Here is a 27,214-nt window from a genome sequence, read left to right as displayed (position 1 = left end):
CTCGTTTGCCAGAGACAGCCAAGTCTTTGTCTGGAGAATGTAAGCTCCCTGTGGCTTGTTTGCTCTTGTTGTGTCTGTGTGTTCAGCACTCAGCACAGTGCCTTATGGTGGAAGAGGCTTAATCAGTGTTTACAGAGTCAAGAAAGCGCTCCTGGGGCTCAAGTCTAGTGCTTCTTCTTTCTCACTCTGAGGGCAGTATTTTCAGATGTAGCTTCTCCTATTTGTGTCTGTCCACATTGTCCAAGTCAGAAATGTTTGTAAAAAAATTCATGTAACCCCCCTCCTGGACATCTGTCTTTGCTATCTGGCCCCTCAGTCTACACGAGATGCTTTCATGGGAGACCCAGCATGTGGCTGCTGACCAGAGCCGTAACTAAGGTGGGGCAATTGGGGCTTTGTGCTGGGGTGCTAATTTTGGAGTTCTTCGGCAACAAAAAACACCAATTTTTTACCTCGTCAAGAGGCCTCTCCTAGTCTCCTTCTCCCCCTGTCCCCCAATTCTGACCTCTAGTTAGTGCTTTTCCTTTGAGGTTACCTTTTGTGTATACTGTATATGTCTTGCATGTATATAGCTATTTGCATGATGTCACTCCCCCATCACAATGTGAACTGCTTTAGGACAGAGTCTGTTGTCTTCCTCTGTGTCCCCAAGGTTTAGCTCTGTGCCTGTCATATAATAAATGCTTGTTGACCGTCAAGATGGGAAGCTACCAGTTGGCTTGCTCGGGTGCATTTACCCTACTCCTGACGTCGAGAGCACGGTTCATGCCTTATTTTCTGGGCAAGGTCTTTGGTACCTTCCCCAGGGGGAATAGCTCCTGATTTAGCCTCTGCTCCTGAGCGCCAGGAATTGGCTCGTTCACAGTGATGTCTCAGCTTGGCTCAGCAGCTTCATCGGGGCCTTCAGACAGATGCAATGACACGGATATTTCCTCTTTCTCCAAACCAGTGGCAACGTAGAACGCTCCGACTCCCTCCATGACAACACCCTCATTCTGTCCGTGCCTCTGGTGCATGAAGTAGACACGTCCATCACTGGGTAAGTGACCACCGATCGACCACAGGATTGTCAAAACGTGTGGTCGATTTTATTCTTTCCAATTTCCCCTTTGATCTCTGAGTGCTCCTCCAACGTGGAAGGCAGAACTCCCTGACCCTCTGGATCTTCCTCATGCCTTCTCCTTCTTTTGTCACAGGAAGCCCGAGAACACTAGTCATTGGCTGACAAACTTAGATCCTGCAATTCGAGGAATATTCTGAACTCCAATATCTTTTTCATTTTCCCAAGAGTTCTAAGAAAATCCCAGATGGAGGCCAGTTCTGTGGTTCTGCAATTAAAACTGTGGTTGAGAGGCTTGGGGCCAGAGGTTAAGGCTAGCTGTTCTAAGACCAGTCGGCAGTGGGGTTCTGCAATTAAAGCTGTCATTGAGAGGCGTGAGACTAGAAGTCAAGACCAGATGTTCTAAGACAGTAGTTCTTGGGCTGGACTGGCTTTTCTGATGACCTGTGCTGTCAGAGCAGGGGGTCTAATAGATGTCTTTGTAATTTATAGTTAGTTCTGGATGCCCCTCGTTACCCCTTGGTCTGAAACTAGTGAGGATGATGTCAAGGGTCTGGAAAATTGAGGCAGTGAGGGTTTGGGAGGATAAGTGTCCGTCGGCTGCTGAAGATGGTGCCTGGAGGAGGAGCCATGGATGCGACTCCTGTGTCCACATTCAGGAGTCACGCCAAAGGGCGCTTGCCTCTTGCTGATGGAAGCTGAAGGATCTCCCTGATTTGTTTGGATAAAGTAAGGACCTGTTGAACCCTAGCCCCCAAATGTGGGCTGAACTCTTGAAAGGTTCAGAGACTCTCATCTTTGACTTTCAAGTGTTCCTGGGTCCCAGCCCAGGCTGGAAATGGAAATGTTGAAATCTTGCAGAGAGAGCTGACCTGGTGATGAGACTCCTAAACTGGCTTCAAAGGCAGGGGCACTGTGGCAACCTCCTCCTCCTAAGAGGAATGATTTGTTTTCACCAGATTTCTAACTCTGTGTTTTGAAAGAGGCAGCACGATGCAGTGGAAAGGCTGCTGGGTGGAAAGTCTGGAAAGACTTTCAAATCTGTTCTTTGACACTTAGTACCCGCATGGGGATCGACAAGTCATTTAATCTTCTCTGAGCCTCAGTTTGTCCATCTGTAAAATGGGGATCCTACCTCCACTGTCCACCTCCCAGGCTTGGTGTGAGGAAAGTGCTTATTATAAAATGCGAGTTGTTATTACCATTATCTAGTCCTGGGATTGTCCACCGATCCAGGTTTGGGACCCCACCCTCTTATGGGTAGGAGGTGCCCACAGTCCCATGTAGGAGGGGGCGTATAGACCTATGTGACCTCCACTGGACTGGAGACGCCTTTTGTCCAGAGCTGTGCCTTACTTATCTTTCTCTTCTCCTTAGCCCCTAGTGCAGGAGACCTTCAGTCAATATTTATCAAATTAGATGGGTGAAGTGAACTTTGCTCATCAAGCAGCAGGAATGGTAATGATAATGATGTCGAGTTTGCATTTTAAAGTTTGCAAAGTGTTTACATATGCTAGCTCATTGGAGCCTTATAATCACCTAGAGAGCTAGCTGCTGTCAATATACCAATTTCAATGATGATAACAATAATAATAATAATAATACTAGCTAACATTTACATAGTGCTTACTATGTGCCAGGTGCTTTACAAGCGTTATTGCATCTGGTCCTCACAACTCTACTATTATCTCCATTTTACAGATGAGGAAACTGAGGCAAACAGAGGTTAAGTGACTTTCCAAAGGTCACATAGCTAGTGTCTGAAGTTGGATTTGAACTCAGGGCTTCTTGATTCCAGGTCCAGGGCTCTTAACCCACTGTGCCACCAGCTGCCTCCAAAGATAGATGATTTCTGGGCAAAAGTATGAGCAAATGCTCCTGGCCCTGCTCCCATGTCTCTCATCTTCCTTCCATGCTGGTGCCCTCTTACTACACCGGGCAGGCTGAGTCCACTCACACAAACAATAGGCATCTGTGGATGTTTTCAGTTGAGCACAAACATGCACAGTGTCAAAGGGTCTTCTCTAAATTAAGAAGATAGTTCCTTCGAGTGACAGAAAGCTATGATGCACAAGCATTCCTGTACATAAGCTGGACTTCGGTGACCCCTCTCAGTGACTTCTTCTAGTCCCAATTAGGCCAACCTTGAAACCAATCCAAGGGGGGTTCTCTGTTCCAAAGTGAGCAGGGTGGAAGGAAGGAGGAGAGAGGAGAGCTGGGGGAGGAGGGAGGCCTTCATCAGACTTCTCCTCTGCCTGTCGGGAGCCCTGGCATCGGGCCGCTTTCTCACCTGCCAGGAATGCCAGAGAGATACCAAGAGATAAGAGAAAGAAACACTTCAGTCTGGTCTGATTGTGTGGCAGGTGTCCTATAAAAAGTCGAATATTATAATTCAATTTTTATTTTTAAAAATCTTAGTGGATGTCTTTTGGTTTTACAGCACCTTAATTTCCAGCTCTTTCTCTTCTCTGTTCCCTCCCCAGGAATCTTTCCTTTTTAGCAAAGGCACTATGGAAAGGTTTATTCTCTTTCCTTCCCTTCTCATTTAAGGCAGAAGGGGATATTTGAGTACAATTCAGGAGATTCCGAAGGTCTGGGTTTGAATCTTGGCTTCTGCCCCGACTAGCTTGTGTGACTCTGGCCAAGTCACTCTGCCTCTCTCTGTTTCAGTTTCCTCCTCTATAAAATGGGTATCATAGGAACACTTTTTCCTTCTCAGGGCTGGTGTATGGAAAGTGCTGAAAAGACCTCTCCAAATGTGAATTTGGGTGATTCTGTTTTTCCTTGTAAATGAATGTCTCCACCCAAGTTGGTGTTTGATGCCTCCAAACAACATGGCGCTGAGTCTGAGTCCTTGAAAGCTTGTGTGGGTGGCATGAAGGCAGATGTGATCCAGCTGTGGAAGGGTCGATGATAGGCTGCCTGTGTGTGTCACCTGAGGGCTCACCAGCTAAGTGACCACTGTGTGTGTGTGTGTGTGTGTGTGTGTGTGTATGTGTATCAATTTCCCCTCACAGAAAGTGTCAGAGCCCAGATCTGAAGTCATCAAGGGGCTTACACTCAGAGGGGCAAAATTACTTATCCTTGAAATATCCAAGTATTAACCAGGGAAGTCTGATGAACATCTACCTGAGGACACAGAGTGGTGTGGTGGCCAGAAACCTGGTTTCCAGGCCTTGAAGTCCTGGGTTCCAGTCTCACCTCTGACACCTCCTGCTGGGTGACTCAGGGCATTGCCCTTAACCTCTCTAATGCTCTACATTGCAGGTCAGGTGCTAATTTAGATTATGGAGGGACTTTCCTTTCAGAGAGTTTCTACTCTAATGAAATCATAGATCTGAATTTTTTAAAAAATGAGCCAATCCTCGTGTTTCCTGGGGCGTTGATTCCCTTCACCATAATGCCAAGACCTCCCTCTGATTCCCAATGAATGAAATGACTTCCAGAGTGCATGGACCACTTTCCGATTCCAGTTTCTTCCCGTGGGTTTTTTTCTGTCTGCTGTTGGATTTCGACAAGTGAATGACTCCTCCGGTACCACCCAGTGATTTGTTGATGGTCTGTTATGGAGGCATTGGGAGGAATCTGGGCTTCAATTTCCTCATTTGCTTTGTTGAGAGAGGAGATGTGGAAATCACCAGGACTGAATGGCCAAGCGGGGAGATGTTACTGGATCCCTGACCACCTACCTAGCTACCCAACCCCAGCACTTTGCCCACAACCCCCCGAACCTCCTCCAACTGCTTATTTTGGTTGTCACTGCCATCTAAGCCTATAATCTTCAGCACTCCTGAAATTGTGACAATTCCATATGAAAGGAGAATAACTGGATTTTGTTGGTTTTGTCATTTGTAGAGTGTGGTTTAGAATATCATCACAAAGCAGGACCCCCTCCCCCCCTTTTTTTTTCAAATCTTGCTGTGGCGTGCCTTGGCTCATGAACTCATTTTCAAATGATAACCCAAACCAGAAACCAAAAAAGTAGACTTTCATCCATCAGTTCTGAAAGAAACTGTAGTTTATTTCACGTTGGCTCGGCAGCCTGGTCGTGTGGGTGGGCTTAGCATCAGAAGACTGCTCACATCTCAGCTCTGTCGCTTACCAGGTTTGCAAGCAACTTCTTGAGCCTCAATTTCCTCAGCTATAAAGTGGGGATAATAATTTTACTTTCTTTATAGAATTGTTGTGACGGGAGACCTTTGTCACCTGGAAAGTCTTAGACGTGTGTGAAGTCTCTGGATCCCAGAAGCACAAGATTTGGAGTAGGAGAATCTGTTCAAATACTGGCCTGGGTGTCTACTGACTGTGTAATCCTGGCAATCACTTAATCTCTGCAGAACTCAGTTTCCTCGTCTGTCAAGTGAGGGGTTTGGACTAGATGACCCAAGGCTTCTTTCAACTCTGCATTGGTGATCCTGTTTTCCTATGAACCTGAGTTCAAATCCTAGCTCTGCAACTTATTATCAGCTGTGACTTAAGTTAATGTGACCTGCTGTTGGTCATGTAGGTAGCGAGGGGCAGGTGAACTGAGATTTGAACCCAGGTTCTGGGATGCTATACTGCTCAGTGTTCTATGAATGCTGGTGACCTGGAACCCTAAACTCAAAGCCAAGATGACGGGCTTGTCTCATTGTTCCTACAGAATCGTGTCCCCCACCTCCTTCATGTATGGTGAATCCATTGAGACGTCCAACTTCATCCACCTGGAGGACTGGGAGTGCCAGTATCAGCCTCTCAACATCACCCTGCAGGTAAGAGCCCCGAGTTCCCAGGAGCCCACTGGCATTGTCTGCTTAGTAAAACTAATTAGAATTTACTTGGCTGATGTGGTCAAGCCCCGTTCTCTTCCCTGAGTATCCACTGGCTGTTGCATTTCCATTTCACACAGGGCTCTTTCATGATCGCTAGATGGTGGTGCAGTGGAAAGGTCACTGCCTATGCCTTCAAGCTCTGCCTCCGCCACTGTCTACCCGTGTGACCGTGGGTCTCAGCTTCCTCAGGGTCCAGCCATGACCTCTGAGGTCCTTCTCGTCATAGAGCTATGAGCCCGTGACCCAGTCAGCCTTTTCTTTCCCCATCTGCTCTTCTGTTGGCCGTGGGCTTTCCTCCCCGCCTGGTGGGAGAGCTGGAGAGTGAAGGCTGCTGGTTCCTTCCAACTCAGCAGTGTTATTTCAGCTCTGTCCATTGCTTCCCCTCCTTCTGATAAGATTCATACCGGTGATATTAATGACAATAGTACCAGGAGCTAGCGAGGTAGCGTGGCCTGGTGGATAGAGAGCCGGCCCCACAGCCGGGTTGGCCTGGACACAAGTCCTGATTCCAACATGTCCCGGCTGTGTGGCCCTGGACAAGTCACCAACCCCTCAAAGCTCTCTAAACCGTCAGGCATTGATTAAGTGTTTACTGTGTATTAGGCACCATGCTTTCTAAAGCTGTAAAGTACACAAGGGTGCTAACCTGCACCAGGAAATGGAGATTTTTCACTTGGGATTTCCCCATGCCAATGAGATCACAGGTTCACTCTCTATTCCTACCCCTTAAAAATTACTAACATTTCCATATCAAATTAAGGATTACAAAGCATTTTACATATATTAACTCATTTGGTCCTTATGATAACCCTGTGTATTAGGTGCTATTGTGATTCCCATTTTGCAGGTGAGGAAACTGAGGCTGACAGTGACTTGTCTAGGGTTACCCCGCTAGTAAGTGTCTGAGGTAGGAGTCAAATTCAGGTCTTTCAGACTCTCTGTCACACTGTTTCCCATGAAACAGCAGTACTATTTCATTTATAATATTGTATTTACAGGCAGAAGAGTGCTGGGTTTATAGTCAGAGGACCTGAGTTCCAATCCTGGCTTTCCTCTGTTAGCTTTGTGATGGTGGCCAAGCCCCTCACTTTTCTAGCCCTCACTTTCAGCTTCTGTGAAATGAGGAGGTTGAGCGAGGTGAGACCTCAGTGTTATCCCATGAGTTCCACATTCTCAACTCCCTTCCTGGGGGCCTGGCCTTCTTTTGCCTTCTCTTCATGGATAAAATGGTTTGTGGATAGGCCGTTGCATGGACCCAGCTAGAACGTGTCTCTGTGCTGCTCGAGCCAATCCCACGGACATTATTCCTCTTCCTTTGGCCTCCAGGTGGGAGTTAGGGAATGGAAGAGAAAGACAAAGAAAGGGCTGTGAGAGGGCCTGGGAAGGCAGGGGAAGGAAATAACCTGGGGGATGGGCAGAGGGTGTAAGACAAACGTTTGTTGCCTCTTATAAACAACTGGGCTCCTTTGGCCTGTGTTCCCGAGGCCCTGTGCTACCTCCAGGCTAATGGGTAACCCCATGGCTCCATCTTGGGGAGGGGAGACTCCATCTCAGAGACTGTCATGCCCTGCCCTTGATTTACAGGCAGGGAGGGTGGAGCGCTGTCAGAGTAAGAGCTGGAGGTTCATGAGTGACGACTGTGAACAAGGCCCAGACCACCAGTTCCTGGGATTGAAAAAGAGAAAATTAGTTGCAAAGATATAGTTTTTTCCGTTGACTTTTATTATTGGTTGGGAAACAGATAAAGACCAGAAGTGCCATGACAGTCATTATATTTATAACTTGGGATGCCTCCCATAGTCATACTGCAAAAAGCTTTACCATATAAATAAAGAACATAAACACATAAATGTATAAATAGTGTGTGTGTGTGTGTGTGTGTGTGTAAATTGCCCTCTAAGAAGAGACTTTCTTTCCAATGTCATCATCAACCTTTCTCTGGTAGAAATGGAAACGGGTGGTGTATTTTGGAATCCCTAACTCCCTCAAAGTACGATGCAGGGGCTGGGCCGTCTCCTACTTGAGACCTTTCCTAACAGTCTCAGTTTTTGCCTTCTCCCTCCTTCCCCCGTGAAATGTGAGTATTCACATATTTACGTGCACATATATATGGGTGTGTCTAATATGTATACACACATATATGCGTATACATGTACACATACATGCACACACACATACGCACACATACTCATATGTGTATATTGTATTTACTCATCTGGGTAAATATTGCTTCTTCCTATTGGAATATAAGTAAGCTCAGTGCCTGGCTTAATTGGTGCTTATTATAACTGGTGCTTAATTAACGTTTGTTTGGTGTACTGAAGGGGGTAGGCAGATGTATAAAGGCTCCTGGGGGCATAGATTCTGACCCGGAAGAGTCTCATCTGCTGCTGCTGAGTCCAGTCACCTTATTTTACAGAGGACTTAGGTTAAGGGCCTTGTCCAACACCACGTAGGGAAGGTCAGAGGTAGAATTCGAACCCCAGGCCTTTGACTCAAGAGCTCTTTCCACCGTTGTTGGTGTTGTTCAGCCATCTCAGTCATGCCCTACTCTCCGTGACTCCATTTGGGGTTTTCTTGGCAAAGATAGTGGAATGGTTTGCCATTTCCTTCTCCAGCTCCCTTTCCAGGTTATAACAGTTAAGGGGTCATCCATTCAGTCTTTGCTCTCTGTGCCTCAGTTTTTTTATCCATAAAAAAATCTATAAATATGAAATAGATAATTATAAATATCTGTAAAACTCACTGTCCTATGAGGTCCCTTTCAGTTCTAAGTCTGTGGTTCTAATGAGGGGGAGCTCACTGGTTCCACAGGCAGCCCACTCCTCTTTGGGGCAGCTGTTTTCATTAGGAATATGTCCTCCTATCAAGGTCTCTCTGCTTCAGTCTTCTCACCTGTTCAAGAAAAATGGGAGGAGTTGGACTTTGAGGCCCCGTCCAACTCTCGGTCTAGGATCCTTTGGTTTCTGATGGTAATTTTGCCTCCTGCAATCACACAAGACCCTCTTCCGTGTATCAGCCCTGACGATACTAAGACGTCTCTCACGTCCCCATTGAGTTGTCTTTTCTCCCGTCCCTCCAGAGATCCTCGTCTGGCATGGACTTCCGTCATCCTGGTTGTCCTCTCTTGACACTCTCAGTGTTCTTTTCAAACCATGGTGCCATCCGGCGCTGAGCTCGGTGCTCCGGGGTGGTCTGACTATGGCTGTGTATGGTGGGTCTCTCACCTCCCCATTCCTGGAAGCTTGGCCTGTCTTAACATAGTCCAACAATTGCATTATCCTTCTTGGCTTCCATATCACACTGTTAACCTCGAATTGAATTTGCAGTCTATTAAAACCCACAAAGCTTTTTCAAATGAACTGCCTGCTAACTGTCCCTCCCTCATTCCTTGCCCTTGCCAAAGCCAATGTTTCTTACCTTCCTTTGCTTTTTGGCTCACGTTCTGAGGTTTGCACTGTTGAGCTTTTCTCTCTTCTCTTTGTGGTCCAAACCCAGCCGTACTCCAAGGCCAGTGCGTTGCCTAGCTTACTTCTCTGCCTACTTCTATTTTCGCCTTCGTTGTTTTTCAGAAAAATGATCAGGCATCTGGGGACATATTGGCAGGGTGGTTAAAGAGGAGAAGTAGGAGAGGATTCCAAGGGCGAGATGTTAATGTGTGGTTAGTTACATCTTGCAAAGGGAATAAATTAGGGTAGCTTGCGATATCATCTTGGATCTAGAGAAGAGATGAGGAAACACACTTCCCTTCTTTCCAAGGATTGGGGAGGATTATGGCAGCAGGACCTCACCCATCCTGTCCAACCCGGGGGCTGCCAATTAGCTTGCTTTAACTTTTTTTTTGTTGGTGATGTCACAAGGCTCATTGGGCAGATGAGAGAGGAGGTACTTTATCTGCAAACGACTGTGATATAAATGACAAAACCATCAGCAAACCATCGGCTTCATTAATATTTTAAAATACAGCCTTATGGAGTGGAAAAGTGCAAGTCTGAGGATCAGAGAGATGAGTTCCCTACCTCAGTTTCCTCACATGTAAAATGAGTGGCTTGAACCAGACTGCTTCAAATGTTCTTTTTGATCCCCAAATCAGTTTTTTGCCATTTAGATTTTCTGGAATATCAAGCAAATAAAATAGTTTATAATGTTTAGCAGGAAGAAGAAGAGAGAGAACCCTTAAAAGGGGGGGGGATATATTATTTTGTAGTGTTAGGTTTTTTGTTATATTGAACTTACCTTTGCATCTATGTTCCACCCTCTTAAGGCATGACTTTCTCTGAGTGACTTCATAGCAGCCGTGGAGACACGGCGAGTCTAACGGGAAGCTTATTCTTATTGTACTTGATATAGAGAAGCAGGGTGGGGCAGTGGATGGAGGGCCAGTCTTGCAGTCAGGAGGACTTGGGTTCAAGTCCTGCTGATGACCCATATGAGCTATGTGACCCTGGGTAAGTCACTTACCTCCCTTGTAAGTGTCTGGGAAGCTCTCTGGAATGGCAAGTTCAAGGGAGGTTCCTGAAACTGATAAATCATCGATTAGACCAAAGCAACATAGCCGTATGCTTGTGAGTGATACTTTCACTGGGTAACATGAGTGTATGTATGGAATGTTCCCAGGTTTATAACACTGGACCAAGCATGCTCCCTGGCTCATCGGTCAGCTTCTGGATCCCCGACCGGCTTTCTGCAGGAGATGTCGAGATGTTTCTCATCCAGGAGGTGATGGTGAGTTTCGGGGCTCCTGCCCCCTTGTGCTGAGTAGACCTGAGACTGTAATCGATATTTTCTTTCACGTTTCCTTCGTATTTCCATCCCTCCCTCTCCCCAAGGCCCTAGGCAACAAAAGGCCAATTAATCCCATGTAATTCACTTCAATTTAAATGAATTCACTTTATTTCATTGAATGAATTCAATTCAGTTTGATTCAGTTCAATTCAGCAAACATTTAATAGGCAGGTCTGTAAGGTAGAGAGAGATAGTGTTGTGCAGTGGCTAGAGAGATGCCCTTCAAGCCAGGAAGACAAGTCCCCCTCTGACCCATGTTGGCTGTGTGACCCTGGACAGGTGACCCGACCTCTCAGAGCTCTAGGTAACCTTGAAGACTCTCAGGTGTAGAGCACATGCCCACTTTCATGGGTACAGGGATTTTCTGAGCTGACCATTTGACCTTGCAAATCTCAAGCAGAGATGTCCAGGACTGGAATCCTCTGGGCCCCTCTTTCTCACATTCTCTGATGGTGTATATAACCTTGGCTTAAATCAGTCCTGAGGTAGAGCTTGAGGTCGGGCACAGCACAATCCAGTCATTCTGTAGGCAGAGGATGTATACAGAGCCCCGTGGCAAGGTGACGGAGTCTGACGTCCCCAGGACAGGATCTGGCTGTTCCTCATTGTATCTGGGGCTGCCTATGGAACCAGGGAGATGCTAACTTTTTAGTGATGCTTTAGCTGTTATATCAGCATTTGACAGAAGTCAGTCTTGACCCATTTTTAAAAATGGATGGCCAGTTAGCTTCATTAGGGCCATGTGTCTTACCTTAGGGGCATAACATAATGAAGTTAAAATGCAAAGTTACTTTTTAGGATGATATTAGGGTGTGCCTGAGCCCACTGGCTCGTTCCATCCACACACCTATGGAATCTTATTATATGGGGAGAAGGAGAGAGAATGGAGCTGGGATTTCATCATGCAAGGAATTTCCATGTAGAGAAATTCCCTCTACTAATACAGATAGTTGTTACCTTTTCTGCAAATTACTCAGCTAGGTCCCAATTAGTGTGAATAACAAATTCCCCAAAGTGGTAGCATTCTTCAAATCCACACTACGTTTTTCGATTGAGTTGAAACCAACGACCATATTGTACATAATTATAACTTGGAACAATGTGAATTCAAATGTGGGGGATCACTTCAGGAGATTTGCTGTTTACACTAATTGAGACCTAGCTGTCATCTTAAAGAGTTACCTAGGGCCTTGACAGATGAAGAGATTTGCCCAGGGTGACCCAGCCAGAAAGGTCAGAGGCAGGACTAGAACCCAGGTTTTCCTGGGTTCCTTTGAAACTGCCTCTTTAGACACTCTGCTATCTTTCTGGGCTTTGTAGGCACTTAATAAACATTTGTTAACTTGAATTAAATCGAATCAGATCTAAATGATTGCAGAGAACAGAATGGAAAGACATATGATTAATGGCCTGGCCTAGTAGAGAAGCCAGGAGGCTGGAAGTATGTCCAGATGATGAGTTTGTGAGTAGGATGCATTTGTAGCTCTTGGTGATGTCACAGAAAAATAATAACTCAAGGCTAAGGAAGTAACTGAGCTAGGAAAACCCCTCCATAAAGTCTGTTTCCTGAACCACAAGGCCGTGATGTCATTACTCTGTTTATGTAAGTGAAATGGAAGACCACCCATTTTCTGTGATGGGCAGCAGCTCTGAAAGGTGGCCCTGACTGTGCCCCTGGACCCAGTGCATGGTCACTGTTCTCTGGTGACAAGGGGGATGGTTTAGGGCAGGAAGCCCACAGAGCCTTAGCCAGATATAGTCCAAGCAGGATGGGATATCTATTGAGCGTGTCATAGCACGGATCTTGTCAAACTGTAGTGCATACATGTTCTTCCATGCCCCCACATCTCTCTAAGAACCGGACTGAGCTATCCGTGTTAGGTACCCATTGGCACAAACAGCCCCCTCTCTCCTCTTCCTGGAAGTCTGAAAATGTTCTCGTAGGACCCATTTCTGGGTGACGTTTCAGGTGTGGTATATGAATGTAACGGAATACTGTTGTGCTATAAGAAATGATGATCAGGCAGACTCATCATTTCTTATAGCACAGCAGTATTCCGTTACATTCATATACCACGCCTCGTTCAGCCATTCCCCAATTGATGGGCATTTCATGAGTTTCCAAGAATTCTTAATAAAAATCAAACCCAACAAGAATCTTTCTTATAGCTCAAGTCCCCATTTTGGGATATGGGGGGAATTTTGATTCTACTGCCCTTGAAATCTTGGCTACAAATCTGTTCTCTGCCTTGCTTTCTCTCTGTATCAATATCAAAAGCCACTTACCGGCACCCACCCCCTCATTCCCAGTTAAGAACGTGGGACCATACATCAACAGCTAGAAGGGTGTGAAGAAGAAATTGAGTCCCCTCATTTTACAAATACAGAGAAATGAAGTGATTTGTCCCCTGCTGCTCCCTGGTAACCCTACTGGGAGGTATCCGAGATGGGATTGGAGGTCAGGTCTTCCTGCTTCAAAGTGTGCTTTTCCCTACACCTGCACATGCACAAAGCACAAAGGAGGTGTGACCAGTCACCCTTTTACATCGACACTGAAAGCTTGTCAAGTAGTAGGAACATCGTGAATTAAGAGCGACTCAAATCGATGGAGATTTACTGTAGGAAATGCCTTGGGCCACAGGCAGCAGGGGACGAAGGGAATTCAGTCTTCACTCTCCTTCTGCAGATCTCAGTTCCAGTTACACACCCTCTTAAGAATCTGAACGGGCAGAGACTGTGAGATGGCAGAGAGCCCAAGCCATTTTGACGCCCCATTGTTAGTTTCCCATTGCTAAACAATGACCTGAGTATTGCTGTATCTTTCTCCGTCCTTCTCTCTAATAGTTAGTCCCCCTATAGAAAAATGAAAGTTGAATTCCCCTGCCACAGGGAACTTCCATTATTTGTTTCTACTGAAGTTCCCATGTTCTGTGCAGCTAGGCTCTCTGACTGCAAAGGGGTTGGTTTCCACCAAACTTGGCTATCCTGGTAAATGAATGAAACCTGGAGCAAGAAGGAATAAAGGACTAGGTGTGGGTAATGAGCAGCTGTAGCCCCGAGAACGTCTGAGCTAGAACTCGTAATTGGAAATTCTGATCTAGTCCCAAGCCCTTTTTTTCCTTCTCAAAGGATTGCTCTCATCATAGCGATGAGAGTTTTCCACAAGCTGTGTGAAAGGGGTGCTGTTTTTATTCCTCTCTGTTGATGCACGCCTAATTAATTTATTGCCAAAATCAACAAACTGCTGGGCTCCAAAGCGTTTTGTTATCTGCGGATGTTAAACATTTTTGGCATGGACAGGAAGTGCTCAGATTATATTTTTATGCCATTTGTTTCTCCTCTAAACAAAATTTGGCTTCATCTGGAATTCCTTTTGTATACTTTAAGTAGCCTGAATATATATGTAACTCCTTTCCGGAAACATCAACCCCTCTGAATCAATTTCACACTTGCAAAGGTCGCGTAGGAGGTTCATGGAATGGACCACATCCCGATGGCGTCTGGTCGATGGAGTATAAACCAGTCACGTTTTATGGGATAGCTCAGTGACGGACTCCTCAGTAACTCTTCCAGCATCCTGTCCTACCCTCCCCCTCCCCAAGCCCCCAATATATCCAAGAGGCAAAGCAACTAATAGGAAGAAAAAGTGGGGGGAAACACCCCTTAGCTGTGGTTTCTAGATGCACATTTTGCCAGGCAGTGGAATGAATGTGAAAGGACCTCATTTTAAAGTAGAGGTGGGGTCTTCTATGACCCATAGATTGTGTAAATTATACTTTCATTTGGAATGTCCCCCATCCCCTTTCACTTTCCTTTGCGTCCATTGTCAGTTGGGACCTTGGATTCCTTGTAAGGGGTGAATGGACGTGTTTCCAGGTTGTTGTTGTTGGTTTTCCCCAGATTTTAAAGCAGGAAAATAAAAGCTGAGGAGACTTCTAGGGTCCTTTCTGTTTTCGTTTTCTTTTTCTTTTCTTTTTTGGGGGGTGCTCATTAGGATTTGCAGTGTGGGTCAGCAGATCTGGTGGTTGTCTCGCTCAGTCGATCCCCGGAGCTCTGCTTTTTTCTCTTTCACCTTGCCTTCTGTGTTATCTCCTCCTCCTGCTCAGATGGCCCGGCATCACCACCCTTTTCCCAGCGCCCTCCTCCCCAGCTTGTCCTGCTGTATTCAGGGAGCTGTGGGAGTGGAAACAGATGTACATCATGTCTGTTTTTATTGATCACGCTGCTGTTGTGTCTCCAGAATTCACAGACACCCTGTTTATTTACAGGGAAGCAGTGGTGGGTAGGGCTGTGGACTTGATATCAGGAGAGAGCTGGGTTCAAATCCCGTCTCCGACCCTCACTGGCTGTGTGTTCAAGGGCAAGTTGTTGTATGTCTCTGAGCCTCAGTTTCCTCATTCATAAAATGGAGAAAATAATACCTGCGGGAGGTATTGTATCTACCTCTTATAGTTGTTGTAAGGGTCAAATGAGATGCTTGTAAAGTGCTTTGTCAACCTTAAATCAGTAGAGGAATAGCAGGCATTATTATTCAAAGGGAGGCAAAGGAAGGTACTGGGGCACAGTGGAGAGAAAGCTGGCCTTGGAGTAAGGAGGTCGTGGGTTCAAGTCCTGACATACCCTGGTACTATGGTGCCCCCAGGAAACGCTTTAAGATTATAAGTTGCAGAGAAAGTGTTGGTCTGAATTGGAAGAGGAGTCTTCTTCACTGGGAGCTCCCTACATCAGTGTCATCATAAGTTTGCATGAAGATATACATTTTATGTGTGTGAGTGTGTGTGCGTGTGTGTGCATGTGTGTGCATGTGTGTGTGTGTCTGAGTGATAGCTGGGTTGCTCTCAGCCTCGGTGGAAGGAGATCACACATGGCGGTTTTCTACCCTGACAAAATCTGGGTATCTTTCTGTTAGCTAACCTTTGAGTTACTTGGAATGTGCAATCTTCCAAGATTCTGGTTGGCTGTAACTCACAGCTGTATCACTGGCACAATGAATAATGGTGTTAAAAATGGCTTCTTGTTGGAAGGAGCAGTTTGGGATCATTGAAAACTGGTGCCCCCTTAAGCAGCCGACCTGCCTTTCACCTCCTGCTCCATTGCGGCCTTTGAATGTGGTGCCCACGCAGCCCCTGGCGTGGGTATACATATGGATGGACATGTGGGACGTGCTGCCGGTTCCCCTGCCTGCTAGCATCTGGAGAGGAAACGTTTGTCATCTGTTTTGTTTTTACCATTGCGGACTTATCTTTACTGTATCAGTAGGTAAGGTCATATTACAAAACAAATTTATGGCTGATAAGGTTAATTGGACAAAAAAAAAGTCTTGTGCCTGTGAACTCTTCTCCTCCCAGTCCCCTCTCTATATGCTGGACTTACTCTGTGTGATTTAATTCAATCCGGCATTCATTCAGCACCTACTGTGTGCAAAAGCATTGTGCTTTCCAGTCTTAGGGCACCTTTGTCCCCTCCACATGCTCTGATTCAGCCACACTGACCCATGTGCTGGGCTGTGCATAGGTCTCTGCACCTTTTGAGTGGCCGGCCCCAGTTTCTGGGGTGTTCTCCCTCCTCATGTTCTCCTTTTGGCTTCTCCCAAGGCTCCAGCTGCAATTCCACCTTCTGCAGGATTGCCTTCCCGGCCCCTCTTTCTCCACTGCCTTCACTCTGAGTTTACCTTTCATCTACTTTGTGTACTGCTTTAGCTTTTATGTACCTACTTATTCACATGTTGTCACTTCCTTAGAATATCAGCTTCTTGAGGGCACAGGCTTGTTTTTGCCTTTCTTTTGTCTAATCCCCAGTGCCTAGCACAGTGCCTGGTATATAGTAGGAGTTTAATAAATGCTTGTTGATTGACATTCCATGAAGCTTATGGGATACAAAATGGAAAAATGGTGCAAGCCTTTGCTCTACTGATGGGAAGGATATGGCATGGACGTTAAGAATATGATGGAGCAAAAGAAAAGCGTGTAACAGAGGACTCTAAGAAGATTTGAGGAAGGGCAGATGGTATTTAACTAGAGAGACCAGGAAGCATATCACGGAGGAGTGGGCCCCTAGGGTGATCCTCAAAGCATGAGGATGACTTCAAAAGCAAAGGTGTGCCTTCCACTCCTGGGACATGCCAGCATGGATACAAGAGTGAAAAACAGCAAGAAATGAGAGTCTACTTTGGCCAAAACCTAGAGCACACAAGAAAAGTAATGTGGAAATCAGGCTGGAAGACAATTGGGAGCTAGACTGAGAAGAACCTCAAGTGCCCGCCTAAGAAGTTTGTATTTTATCCTTTGTCCAGTAGGGAACCATTCAGGGTTTATTGGGAAAGGGAGTAACTTGCTCAGGCCGGTGGTTTATGGGGATTATTTGTCAGGATGGCTTGGGAGTGGGAGAGAGTGAAGACAAGGAGACCAGCTAGGAGGTGATTATGAGTATATGTGAGAGGTGATGTGGGCTTTACCTGGGAGAGTGGCCGTGGGATAGAAAGAAAGGGATGGATATGAGAGATATTATGGAAGAGAGCCCACTGGATTGGGTAACTGAATTGATTTGGTGGGTGTTGGGAGAGAGAAGTTGACTCTAAAGTTTGAGCTTGAGTGACTGGAAGGATGGTTGTACCGTCAACGAGATTAGAGGCACTTGGAGGAGGGCCATGTTTGGGGGTTGGGGAGGGGAAGACGACGAATTAGCTTTTTGATATATTGAGTTTGATATACTAGAAAAATCACAAAAGCACTGCAATGAAAAGAGAAGGGTTGGATATTTAAATTGGGGGTGATCTATGTCGAGGCAATACTCACAGCTGCCAGAGTGGATGAGATTGCCCAGGGAGAGTAGAAGGATGGAAGAGAAGACAGCTGAGGACTCGAATATGAGGCATAGTCCATATTGAGGAAGATGAGATGGACCAAGTTAGATAGGAGAAAAACTAAAAGAGAGGGAGCAAAGGAAGAATGTCAAGAATGAGGAGGCTGGTCAACCGTGTCACATGATTCAGACAGTTCAAGGAGGATGAAGACTGCAAAAAGGGCCATTGGACATAGTAAATGAGATGGCACTGGTTTCAGTAGAGTGGTAGAGACGGAAGTCAGGCTGTAAGGAGCTGATGTGATGAGGGATTGGTTACCTCTGCAGACATCGTGCTAGGATTTGCTGGACTCAGGAATAATGAAAGATTTCTACCCGAGGAAGGCTTTATCCTAGCATTTCACGCTTGTCAACATGTGGGAGGTGGGTTGGAGATGAGGGACAGAATGAGAAAATGTCAGGGAAGAGTGGTTTTAGGACCATGACATCATGGACTTGGGGCATTTGGAACCTGTGAAATCAAAGGACCTAGGCTACCTGAGCCAACTGTGATCATTCTGTCCTTGGTATTTGCTTGGTATATGCTTTGGTACCAAAGCAATTTGTTTGTGCCTTTCTTATGTATCTTTCACATATTATTTTGAATTGTAGTTATGGGTGTGTACATGTGGGAGGATGTGTCATGTCTCCTTCCTCAGCTGACTTCAAGAAGTCAGGGGTAACGTCTGCTTTAAACTCTGTGTCTCCCCCAATATCTAGTACAAAGTCTCACACATGCATTTAATAAGTGCCTAATATGTGCCAAACATTAAAAACAATATTGTTTTAAGAACAACTTTGAGGGCTAAGTCATTTTGACTGTTATAAATACCCAAATTAAGTACAAAGGACCTATGAAGGAAGACGCTATCTGCATCCAGAGAAAGAACTGATAAATAGACGTATGTATAGAATAGTTTTGACATATACACATACATATATACACATATGTGGACATATACATATATACACATACATATCTGTGTCTAATGGTAGCATCTCTAGAGCAAGGGGGGGTGGGAGGAGAGAAAAAAGGGGGAAAAAGAAAGTTACATGTCGACTTTATTATATATTTAGAAGGAATTGCAAGTTGTATATAATAGATTTGCAGTTCATCTTTTTCTATTCTACTATGTTATGAAAATGCTAATAATTTCTTAAGTTCAGAATAAAATAAATAAAAACAGTGAAGTAATTCTTGTCCTCAAGGAGCTTATATTATATAGGAGAAGATTACACAATGAGTTTAAAAATATCCAAAATAAGTATTATCAAAATAATACAATGTTAGGTACTTAATAAGTCTTTGTTGAATCGGCCTAGGTCTAACTTGTCAGGGAATTCCTTATCTACCTTCTACTCCCCTTCCTGTGACAATGCGCTCCCTGTATTTTCCTGCATTGCCTCCATTTCTTGATTTGGAATCGTCCATCATTTTAGTTTGGATAACTCTAAGAGGGCAGCCTTTGTGAGCTGCTTTGGAAGCTGCTTTCACCTATGTGGATGGGTCCTTGATTAAGCCGTCATTATTTGTGTAAAGATCCGCAGAGCCCGGTTCTGTGCCTTTTCTCAAATTCTAATAGGGATGGACTTTTTCCAGATATTAAAGTTCAGAGGAGATGAGCAGTGTGTGTCATGGGAAACATTTGGACTCAGTAAATAAGGAAGCTAACAGAAGCTAATTAAAGCCAAGCTGGAGGGGGCAGAGTCCATAAGATTCTTGGGCAACTTTCCTGGGAAATACAGCTGTTTGGTGATGCTAGTTCTGTGGATCTTTGTAGCCTTCACAACAAGCAAAGCCACATACAACAGTGGTCCTCTTGCTTCTTAACAACAACAATAACAAGAAATGGTTGTGGAGAGCAGTTGATAATTAATTAGCCACGTTGAAAGGTTCAGGTAATCCAATTTTTAAATGAAGGTAGGCTCAGAATGCTAAGTTTTTAAACCTGAAAGCTTATCTTGAGGGCAACATGGTGGTATGGAAAGAGACCTGGGACGAAAGTTAGAAGATCGTGGGGTCCAAGGAAAAATGTGCATTATTCAAAAAGAACAGAATAAATAAAAGAGGTGGTGGAGTAGTATTGTATATAAAAAAGATATACTCATGTGAATAAATGCAGGAACCCAAGGAAAGGAGCAGGTAACATGGCAGAGAACATGTGAGTAAAGAATAGTGGAAGAAACACTATAAGAAATATTCTTATTTGTATGCTATATGTATGCTACAGAGTATGCTGTAGACCACATAGCCAGAAGGGAGAAATAAATTATGAGTTAAGGAAAATAATCACAAATCTGGCATGGAGGCGTGAGGCAGGAGTGATAGAGGCCGTGGTGTAGCTGGATCTCTACCAAATGGAGAATAGCTCTTATAAATTCTACTTAACTTAATGATTTTAAAATTTTTTTTAATTTTTATTCTTTATTTTTATTTTTTATTTATTTTTTATTTAAATTTTTAAAATTTTTAAAAATATTATTTAAACATTTTTTCTTTAAATTTAAATATTTAATTTTTAATTTTAAAATTTTAATTTAAATTAATTTAATTAATTTAATTTTTAAATTAAATTTAATTAATTTAAATTAAATTATTAATTACATTAATTATAAAAATATTGAAACAACAATTTAAAAAATTAATTAAGTTAAAAATAGATTAAAATTAATTAAATTAATTTAATTTAATAATTAAATAAAATTAATTTAATAATTAAATAATTAAAAAATATTTAAATTTAAATATTTATTTTTATTCTTTAAAAGGCTAAGGAAACAATGGGGGGACCTGATATTCTAGATGTGATTCTTTTTTTTTTTTGGCTAGGCAATGGGGTTCAGTGACTTGCCCAGGGTCACACAGCTAGGAAGTGTCAAGTGTCAGAGGACGGATTTGAACTCAGGTCCTCCTGACTCCAGAGCTGGTGCTCTATCTACTGCATCACCTAGCTGCCCCTCTGGATGTGATTCTGATCAATGAGAAGGAATTGGTTGCTTGAAGTAAAAGAATGGGAATTTGAGAGAAAAGTTGAGCATATTCTGACACCCACACTAGATTCTGCAAGAGCAGTTTTTTTAAGAGTTCAAAGATAAGCAGGACCCACTGTTCTAAACTTCTAAAGAAGCTGGGACAAAGAATAAATGTATGAAAAAGCATTTCTTAAATAGTTATTAAGTATCAGGCCCTGGGCCAAGCACTAGGGATAAAAACAAAAAAAAAAGACAGCTCCTGACCTCAGAGAGCTTCATTCTGAAAAGGGACAATAGCATGTAAAGGAATGGTAGCTAGGAATATTTTTTAGAGGTGGTGAGTGGAGTCATAGAGATGTGATTGACATGGCCTTTCTAGGAACTGGTAGTGTTGATTTATTGCCTGGAGAAGGGCGAGTGACTTGTTGCTAGGGATTGTGGGGGGATGGTATGCAGAAGGCACACGCGGAGGTGTCTAGGGAGTAACAGTGGGGCTGGGTCAGGCTACTTCTGAACAATTTTCACCCATGAGAGTGCTTGGCTTTGGGGCAAGCCCTGGAGACAGTGTTATCGAGTGGCACTTTCTGGTCAGGAGCTGGCTACCAAGGTTCTTTCTGACTCAACTGAGTCTGTGAGCTTATGACGAGGTCAACGCTTAGAGGTCACATCCCAATCTAATCTGACGGGGGAGAAATTCCTTCCTTCTGAGGCATCTGAGAAGGCTTCATGGAGGGGTGACTTTCTTTGTTTACCTTCGGGAAAAGGTGAAATGTCTCCAAAACGTGGCCAGTTGTTAGTATAATAGATGACCTTGGCAATGCCCAAACTAAAATATAACCGAAGGACTTTGAGTCAAGTAGGTGTCATAGTGGGTGGAGAGCCAGGCTCACAATTAGAAAGATCTGAGGTCAAATCTCGACTCAAATACTAGCTGCATGACACTGGTTAAGTCACTTAATTTCTCTCAACCACAAATTCCTCATCTGCAAAATGGGGATAATAATAATAATAATAGTGTGCATTTCACAGGGTTGTGAGGATCAAATGAGATAATATGTGTAAAATGCTTCATAAACCTCAAAGTACTATAGAGATGACAGTGATACTACATTAGTATTATCATTTATTGTTGCTGTTATTTCTTCTTCTTCTCCTCCTCCTCCTCCTCCTCCTCCTCCTCCTCCTCTTCCCTCCCCCCAGTGGATTCCTCTGAGATGCCTATAGGGTCATATAGCCAACTTGAGAGTTGCCACCATCTCTCCCACTCATGGCCTCTCTTGAGCAAGATTAGTTTTTGTCATTAGGACAGAGCCAGTTAGAAATCTCCCAAAGAAGACATAACTATTTCCCACTTCCTGAGAATCTATTTCTCTCCATCATGTCCTGGAGAAAGAATGAACACACAATGACCTGTTGCCTGCTCTGATGTGGAGACTCAGGATACCGGACTGACCTATCCATCATTCTGTGGCCCCATTTATCTCAGAATCAGGGAATTTCAGAGGCCTTTCCTAAAGCTGGAACCTCTGCCCCTGACAAACATGCCTCCATAAGCTTCCCAAGACGCAGAGCCATTCAAATGGGGATGGCCTGCCTCAGTAGGTGATGCTTTCATTACCTCTCAGTGGAAGTCAGTAGGCCAATGCGGGATGAACAGGGGCTTCCCAGGCAGGTATGGGTGGTTTGGACAGGATGGCCTCTAAGACCCTCTGAGCTTCCGTGATAGATGAGACAGCTGATTACAAGAATCTTGGAGTTAGAATGGACCTCAGAAGCTGGGCTTGATCAAGATGGCCTTGGAGGATGCTTCCTGCTCTTAGCTTCTGTGAGACATTTGCTGGTGAAAAATGGACCACCCTGTACTAGGGAGATGAAATACTGCCCTTCCCCTCCTGAAGTGATTTCCATGTAACCACAGGCCCCGGTCTAATTACACAAGGCTTTCCTTGTTCACCGCAGACTCACTTTCCACATCCCTTCTCCAGATTCGGCTGGGGATGGATTCTGTGTCCCACCCTATCATTGTTCTGATCCAATCCTGGTCTACGAGACAGGCCAGAGATCTGGGACAGGGTCACCGAGACCGACTGTCGCGTTCCCTGATAGGAAATGCCGTCGGAGGCCGTACTGTTGCCTCGCCGGGCTTACCTCTGAATTCCCAACCCTTCACCCTGAGTTCACAGCTGGCTGGCCTTTGTGCTGGCTGACTTGTAGTGAGAATCACTCCTCTAGAGCAGCATATGAAAGCAATTAGCAGAGTGGGGAAAGGCTCCTTCCCCGACTGAGCGGGAACAGTGCAAAGTAAAGTACGAGGTCCCCTGTCCCTCCCTCCTCTGATCCAGGCAGTTGACAAGCATGGACGGAGGGAGTGCCTCCTTTGTGCCAGGCTATGTGCTAGGCGCTAGGCATGCAAAGACAAGTTGAAGTCAGTTGCTGTCTTCCAAGGGTTTACATTCTGCTGAGAAGAGAACATAACCTATCAACATACAAGTGTGCAGTAATTGTGTGAGGAGAGAGTGAGCGCCTGGTTATTACCATCAACAAACACTTATTAAGCATCTGCTGTGTGACAGGCACAGTGCTGGGTGCTGGGATTACAAAGAAAAAGCAAATGAAGCTCTGCCCTCCTGGGGCTTCCATTCTAATGGTGAAGACAGCGTGCAAACAGCCCTGAATAAATGGAAGGTTGTCTTGGAGGGAAAGGCGCCAGTGGCTGAAGGGCTCAGGCAGGGCTTCTCCTGAGGGGTTGGCGCCGGGGTTGAACAGAGAGACTCCAAGAAGACGACCTAAGGAGGGTTCCATTTTCAACACGGAGGTAGTCTTGGCAAAGGCACGAAGAGGATTGTTTACGTAAGAGCAATGTGATGCAAAAGATACTGGCCAAAGTTAAAAGGGTCCTTTCATAAAGAAGTGTCAGGACCGATTTTCCGTGCTAGGATTTAAATGTGTGGATGGGAACTCAAACGCACATTTTAATGATAGGCAATAATCATTAACAAAAGGCAAAAGAGCTTGCTTCAAACAGAAACAATCAGGGATGGAGACTGGAGTGTCAACAGGACTTTGGCAGTATGCTTTGCAAATTGTAAAAAGAGTAAATGAATGTCATTTCGAATTTTTCTCATGTTATTGCTGATTGCTGCTCCCTCTTGCTTATTCAGGGACTAGCTTTCCAGTCTCTTTGGTTCTGTGCTGCCTTCTCCACTATGATTTGGCTATTTTGGAAGAAAGGGAAAGAAAAAGAACTGAAATTCAGGCCAGACCATCTTTTTGAAACTTCCAGTGAAAGATTTCGAGAAGGGGGAGGGTGATGTGGTTTATCTGTGAATTCTAATCAACCAGGCCATCCCTTCTTGCCAAGAATAATTGTGTACTGGCTCAGCATAGGTTACAAGCACATGGACTTCCTTGGAGTCCAAAGCATTGGAGAAGAATGGTTAACATAGCACGTGGCTCCTGCTGACTTCTTGCTGTGTTCTATCTATGGCTCTCCCCCGTTGACTCCCCCTAAGCTTGGCTGGTTGGTTCCTCACCTACCCAAGGAATGGTTAATGTTTGTAACCTCATCTTCTCCTAAGGTCTTTACATGTTGTTTTTCTTTTCTTTTCAGGTTGGTCAAGAGAAAGGAAACTGCTCTTTTCAAAAGAATCCAACCCCATGCATTATCCCTCAAGAACAGGAAAACATTTTTCACACAATATTTGCATTTTTCACCAAGTCTGGACGAAAAGGACTGGTAAGGCTGTGGGGCTCACTTGTGTGAGTGGGCATTCCTTCCATGGCCCTCCTGGGGAAAGCATGTCAAAGAGAAAAGACCCATCTTCTGGATGAGGATGTAGGACTGTGTGTGCCTGGGTGTTATTACCATATTAGCCTTTGCAGCGATTGAATTACAAAGATTTAAGGATTATGAATAAATCGCATTTGTCAGTATGAACCTTAAATTGAAGCACTCTATTTAGATTCAGGAAATCTCATGGCTCCAGGGAGCCAATAATCCTTTTAACACACCAGACAGAAACAAGGAATGCTTTTTACAACTTAGTTCCAATCTTAGTCACAATTGGACAGAAATATTGGTGACTGACTAGAAAAGAATCCCCAAAGCCACTTTTTCCTTTTTTTTCTGGTATTTCTTCTTCCTATGGGAAATTGCTCACTACCCCCTTTTAAAAACATAAAATTTCATTGATTTTTATTGATCTTTTTTATTTTTACACTACCCAAATTTCCCCTGATATCCACTCCAAGCTCCAAAGTCATGTATATTCCCTACTTTTATCCATTCTGTAACAGGAGAAGTTAAAATGTCCCCATTCCCAGTTCCATCAGGCAAAAAGGCCCTTGTTCACGTGGTGCAAATGATCAAGCCATAGTTTCACATTATTCTACAAAATCTTAAAACTGTTCGCTACTGGCTAAGGTCAGTCTACTTAAGAACTATCTGGATGGGGTATCAGAAGTAAGGCTGATTGAAAATGTGCTCTTGGCTCCAGGCATGAATCCCACTGAAATCATGTCTTTCTTCTCATTCCCAGAATTCATATTATTTCTCTGCAGAAGTTATGCCTTGGAATCCAAAGTTTTTGCCAGCTGTTCACTTTGTTTCCTTGGGCAAAAAACACGTAACTTCTTAACCCTGTCACTTTTGTAGGTTGAAAAGTGGGTTTTGTGGATTTAAACTGTCTGGCAAGGAGTTGTGATGACAAAAGAGGCAGACAGATTCTGAGCACACAACTAATGTGCAGAAAGAAATTATACATAAATATAAATCCGTGCCTTTAAAAAAGTATGAAATGTTGAGATTGGAAAAGCCAGTGAGCCTACTCCTCCCAGTTGCCTATGCTCTTCCCTGACATTGAGGTGCAGCGGGTAGAACACTGACCGAGAGAGTCTTGCCTCTACCCCCCAACTGGCTCTGTGACCTTGGGGGATTAATTTAACCTCTTTGGCCTCAGTTTCTTCATCTGTACAGCAAGAGTTTGGCTGAGATGAGTGATTCTCAAGTTGTGTTTTGCTGAGTTTGAGGTAAGCTTCAAATCAGTCCGAAGGGTGACGTGAAGTCAAAGGTTCTATTGGTACATCAGTCAAAATGTGCTGCCCCCAAACTGAACACAGCAATTCATATGCAGTGTGTGCAGGGCACATGGCAGCAAGCCTATCTTCTGTCCCCATTCTGAACCCTCAAAATCCATGCTGAAGTTGTGTTCTCTCTCTTAGCTGCCACATCATGTGGTTGATTCCTAGGAAGTTTGTAGGGTATAGGTGTGTGACATGGTGGATGCCACAGATGTTGGATGCCCCAAGGCAGTAACCTTAGGGTCAAGAAGACCTGAGTCCAAGGTTTGGCTCTGGCACAGACTGACCCTGTGACCCTGGACAACTGTCCAAGACTTTAAGTTGCAGCACAAAGACTAGGTTGCCTGACCCAAGAGTTCGATACATTGGTGAAATCATAGGACAGACCAAAAAAAAAAAACAAAAAAAAAAAACAAAAAACTAATCCCAGGCATTTTGTTTTATATATATTTTTTTGCACACTGTTTTGCCAAGTCTCGCCAGGCTATACTTGATTTTTTGGACCCAAACCTGGGACTTGACATTTCTCCCTGTTAAATTTCATCTCATTATATCTAACCCATTGTTCCAGCCTATTGTGATCTTTTTGGATTCTGATTCAAAGTATTAATGACTAAGACTTTGATAACGGAGCCCATATCCAAGAACCTTATTTGAATTCAACAAGACCGGCCCCCAAGCCTTCCAGCTAAACCAGACCTGCCCAAGTATGTGCTTTCCAGATGGGGATTTGGGGAAACAGGCCATTCCCCTGCCTCGATGAGACACCCATCAGAGTGGATGAGTGATGAGGAAAGTTCACATTTCTATAATGTTTACGGAGATAAAGCCATTGCTTTCGTGGTAGTACAAGTGTTGTTAATCTCATTTTTCAGGGGAGGAAACTGAGGTGGAGAGAGATTTACATGATTTGTCCTGGGTCACATAGCTAGCAAGGGATGGGCAGGATTTGGATTCAATTCTTTCTGCCTTCAAGGCCATTATCCCCCAATCCCTGGTTCCACTTAAGCCCAGGCCAATGAAGGCAAGCATCCCCCCTCTCTTCCTGCTCCCAGGTGACAGCTTTCTCTCCTTTCCTCTCAGGACTGTAACAGAGCTGGCACCCCATGCCTAAGCATCCAGTGCAACCTGAGCACGCTGGCCAAAGAGGAGAGCCGCAGCATTGACCTTTACGTGCTCCTGAACACAGAGATATTGAAGAAGGTGAGGAATCCAGCTCCAAACCCTCGAAGTTCACTGAACCGTTTTCCCATTAGGTTTGGGTTCCAGATCAATCTGGCCATGGACAAGAATGTATTAAGGGACAGACTCTGTCCTCGGTGCTGGGGAAACAAAGAGAAATTAAACAGTCCCTGTCCAGCCTTACCTATTACTCCTCTGAATAGCCCTGGTCTTGGCAAGGCCCACAGAAAGTCAACGACAGGGTTAGATACACTGGTGGCAATACTATCATGGCCCTTTGGCCCTACCTTTCCAGGCTGAATGCGCATCCTGTTTCTCACTATGTTCCAGCCAAATCAATCTACTGGCTGTTCCCTATATACGATATTTCATCTCCTGTTCTACATTGTTCTCTTTGCCTGGTATACACACTCTCCTCGCTCCCTTAGACACCCTAGCTTCCTTTAGGATTCATCTCAGGTATCATCTCCTGCATGAAGCCTTT

The 27,214-nt window shown here is 44.5% G+C and overlaps 1 protein-coding gene across 1 annotated transcript in view; it reads left to right on the top strand.

The window, feature by feature from the left end:
• ITGA9 (integrin subunit alpha 9) overlaps nucleotides 1-26,933 on the top strand; it is a 308,486-nt gene extending 281,553 nt beyond the window's left edge. The window contains exons 21-26 of the mRNA XM_027859352.1: nucleotides 950-1,039; nucleotides 5,703-5,811; nucleotides 10,489-10,596; nucleotides 24,080-24,205; nucleotides 26,632-26,751; nucleotides 26,805-26,933. Of these exons, the coding sequence (XP_027715153.1) occupies nucleotides 950-1,039; nucleotides 5,703-5,811; nucleotides 10,489-10,596; nucleotides 24,080-24,205; nucleotides 26,632-26,751; nucleotides 26,805-26,933 (682 nt within the window). The remainder of the gene's footprint in view (nucleotides 1-949; nucleotides 1,040-5,702; nucleotides 5,812-10,488; nucleotides 10,597-24,079; nucleotides 24,206-26,631; nucleotides 26,752-26,804) is intronic.
• The last annotated feature ends 281 nt before the right edge of the window (nucleotides 26,934-27,214 follow it).

This window comes from Vombatus ursinus, unplaced genomic scaffold (genome assembly GCF_900497805.2).
Source record: "Vombatus ursinus unplaced genomic scaffold, bare-nosed wombat genome assembly UNPS02014166.1, whole genome shotgun sequence".
NCBI classification, from domain to species: domain Eukaryota; kingdom Metazoa; phylum Chordata; class Mammalia; order Diprotodontia; family Vombatidae; genus Vombatus; species Vombatus ursinus.
This window is presented reverse-complemented; position numbering and strand designations above follow the sequence as displayed.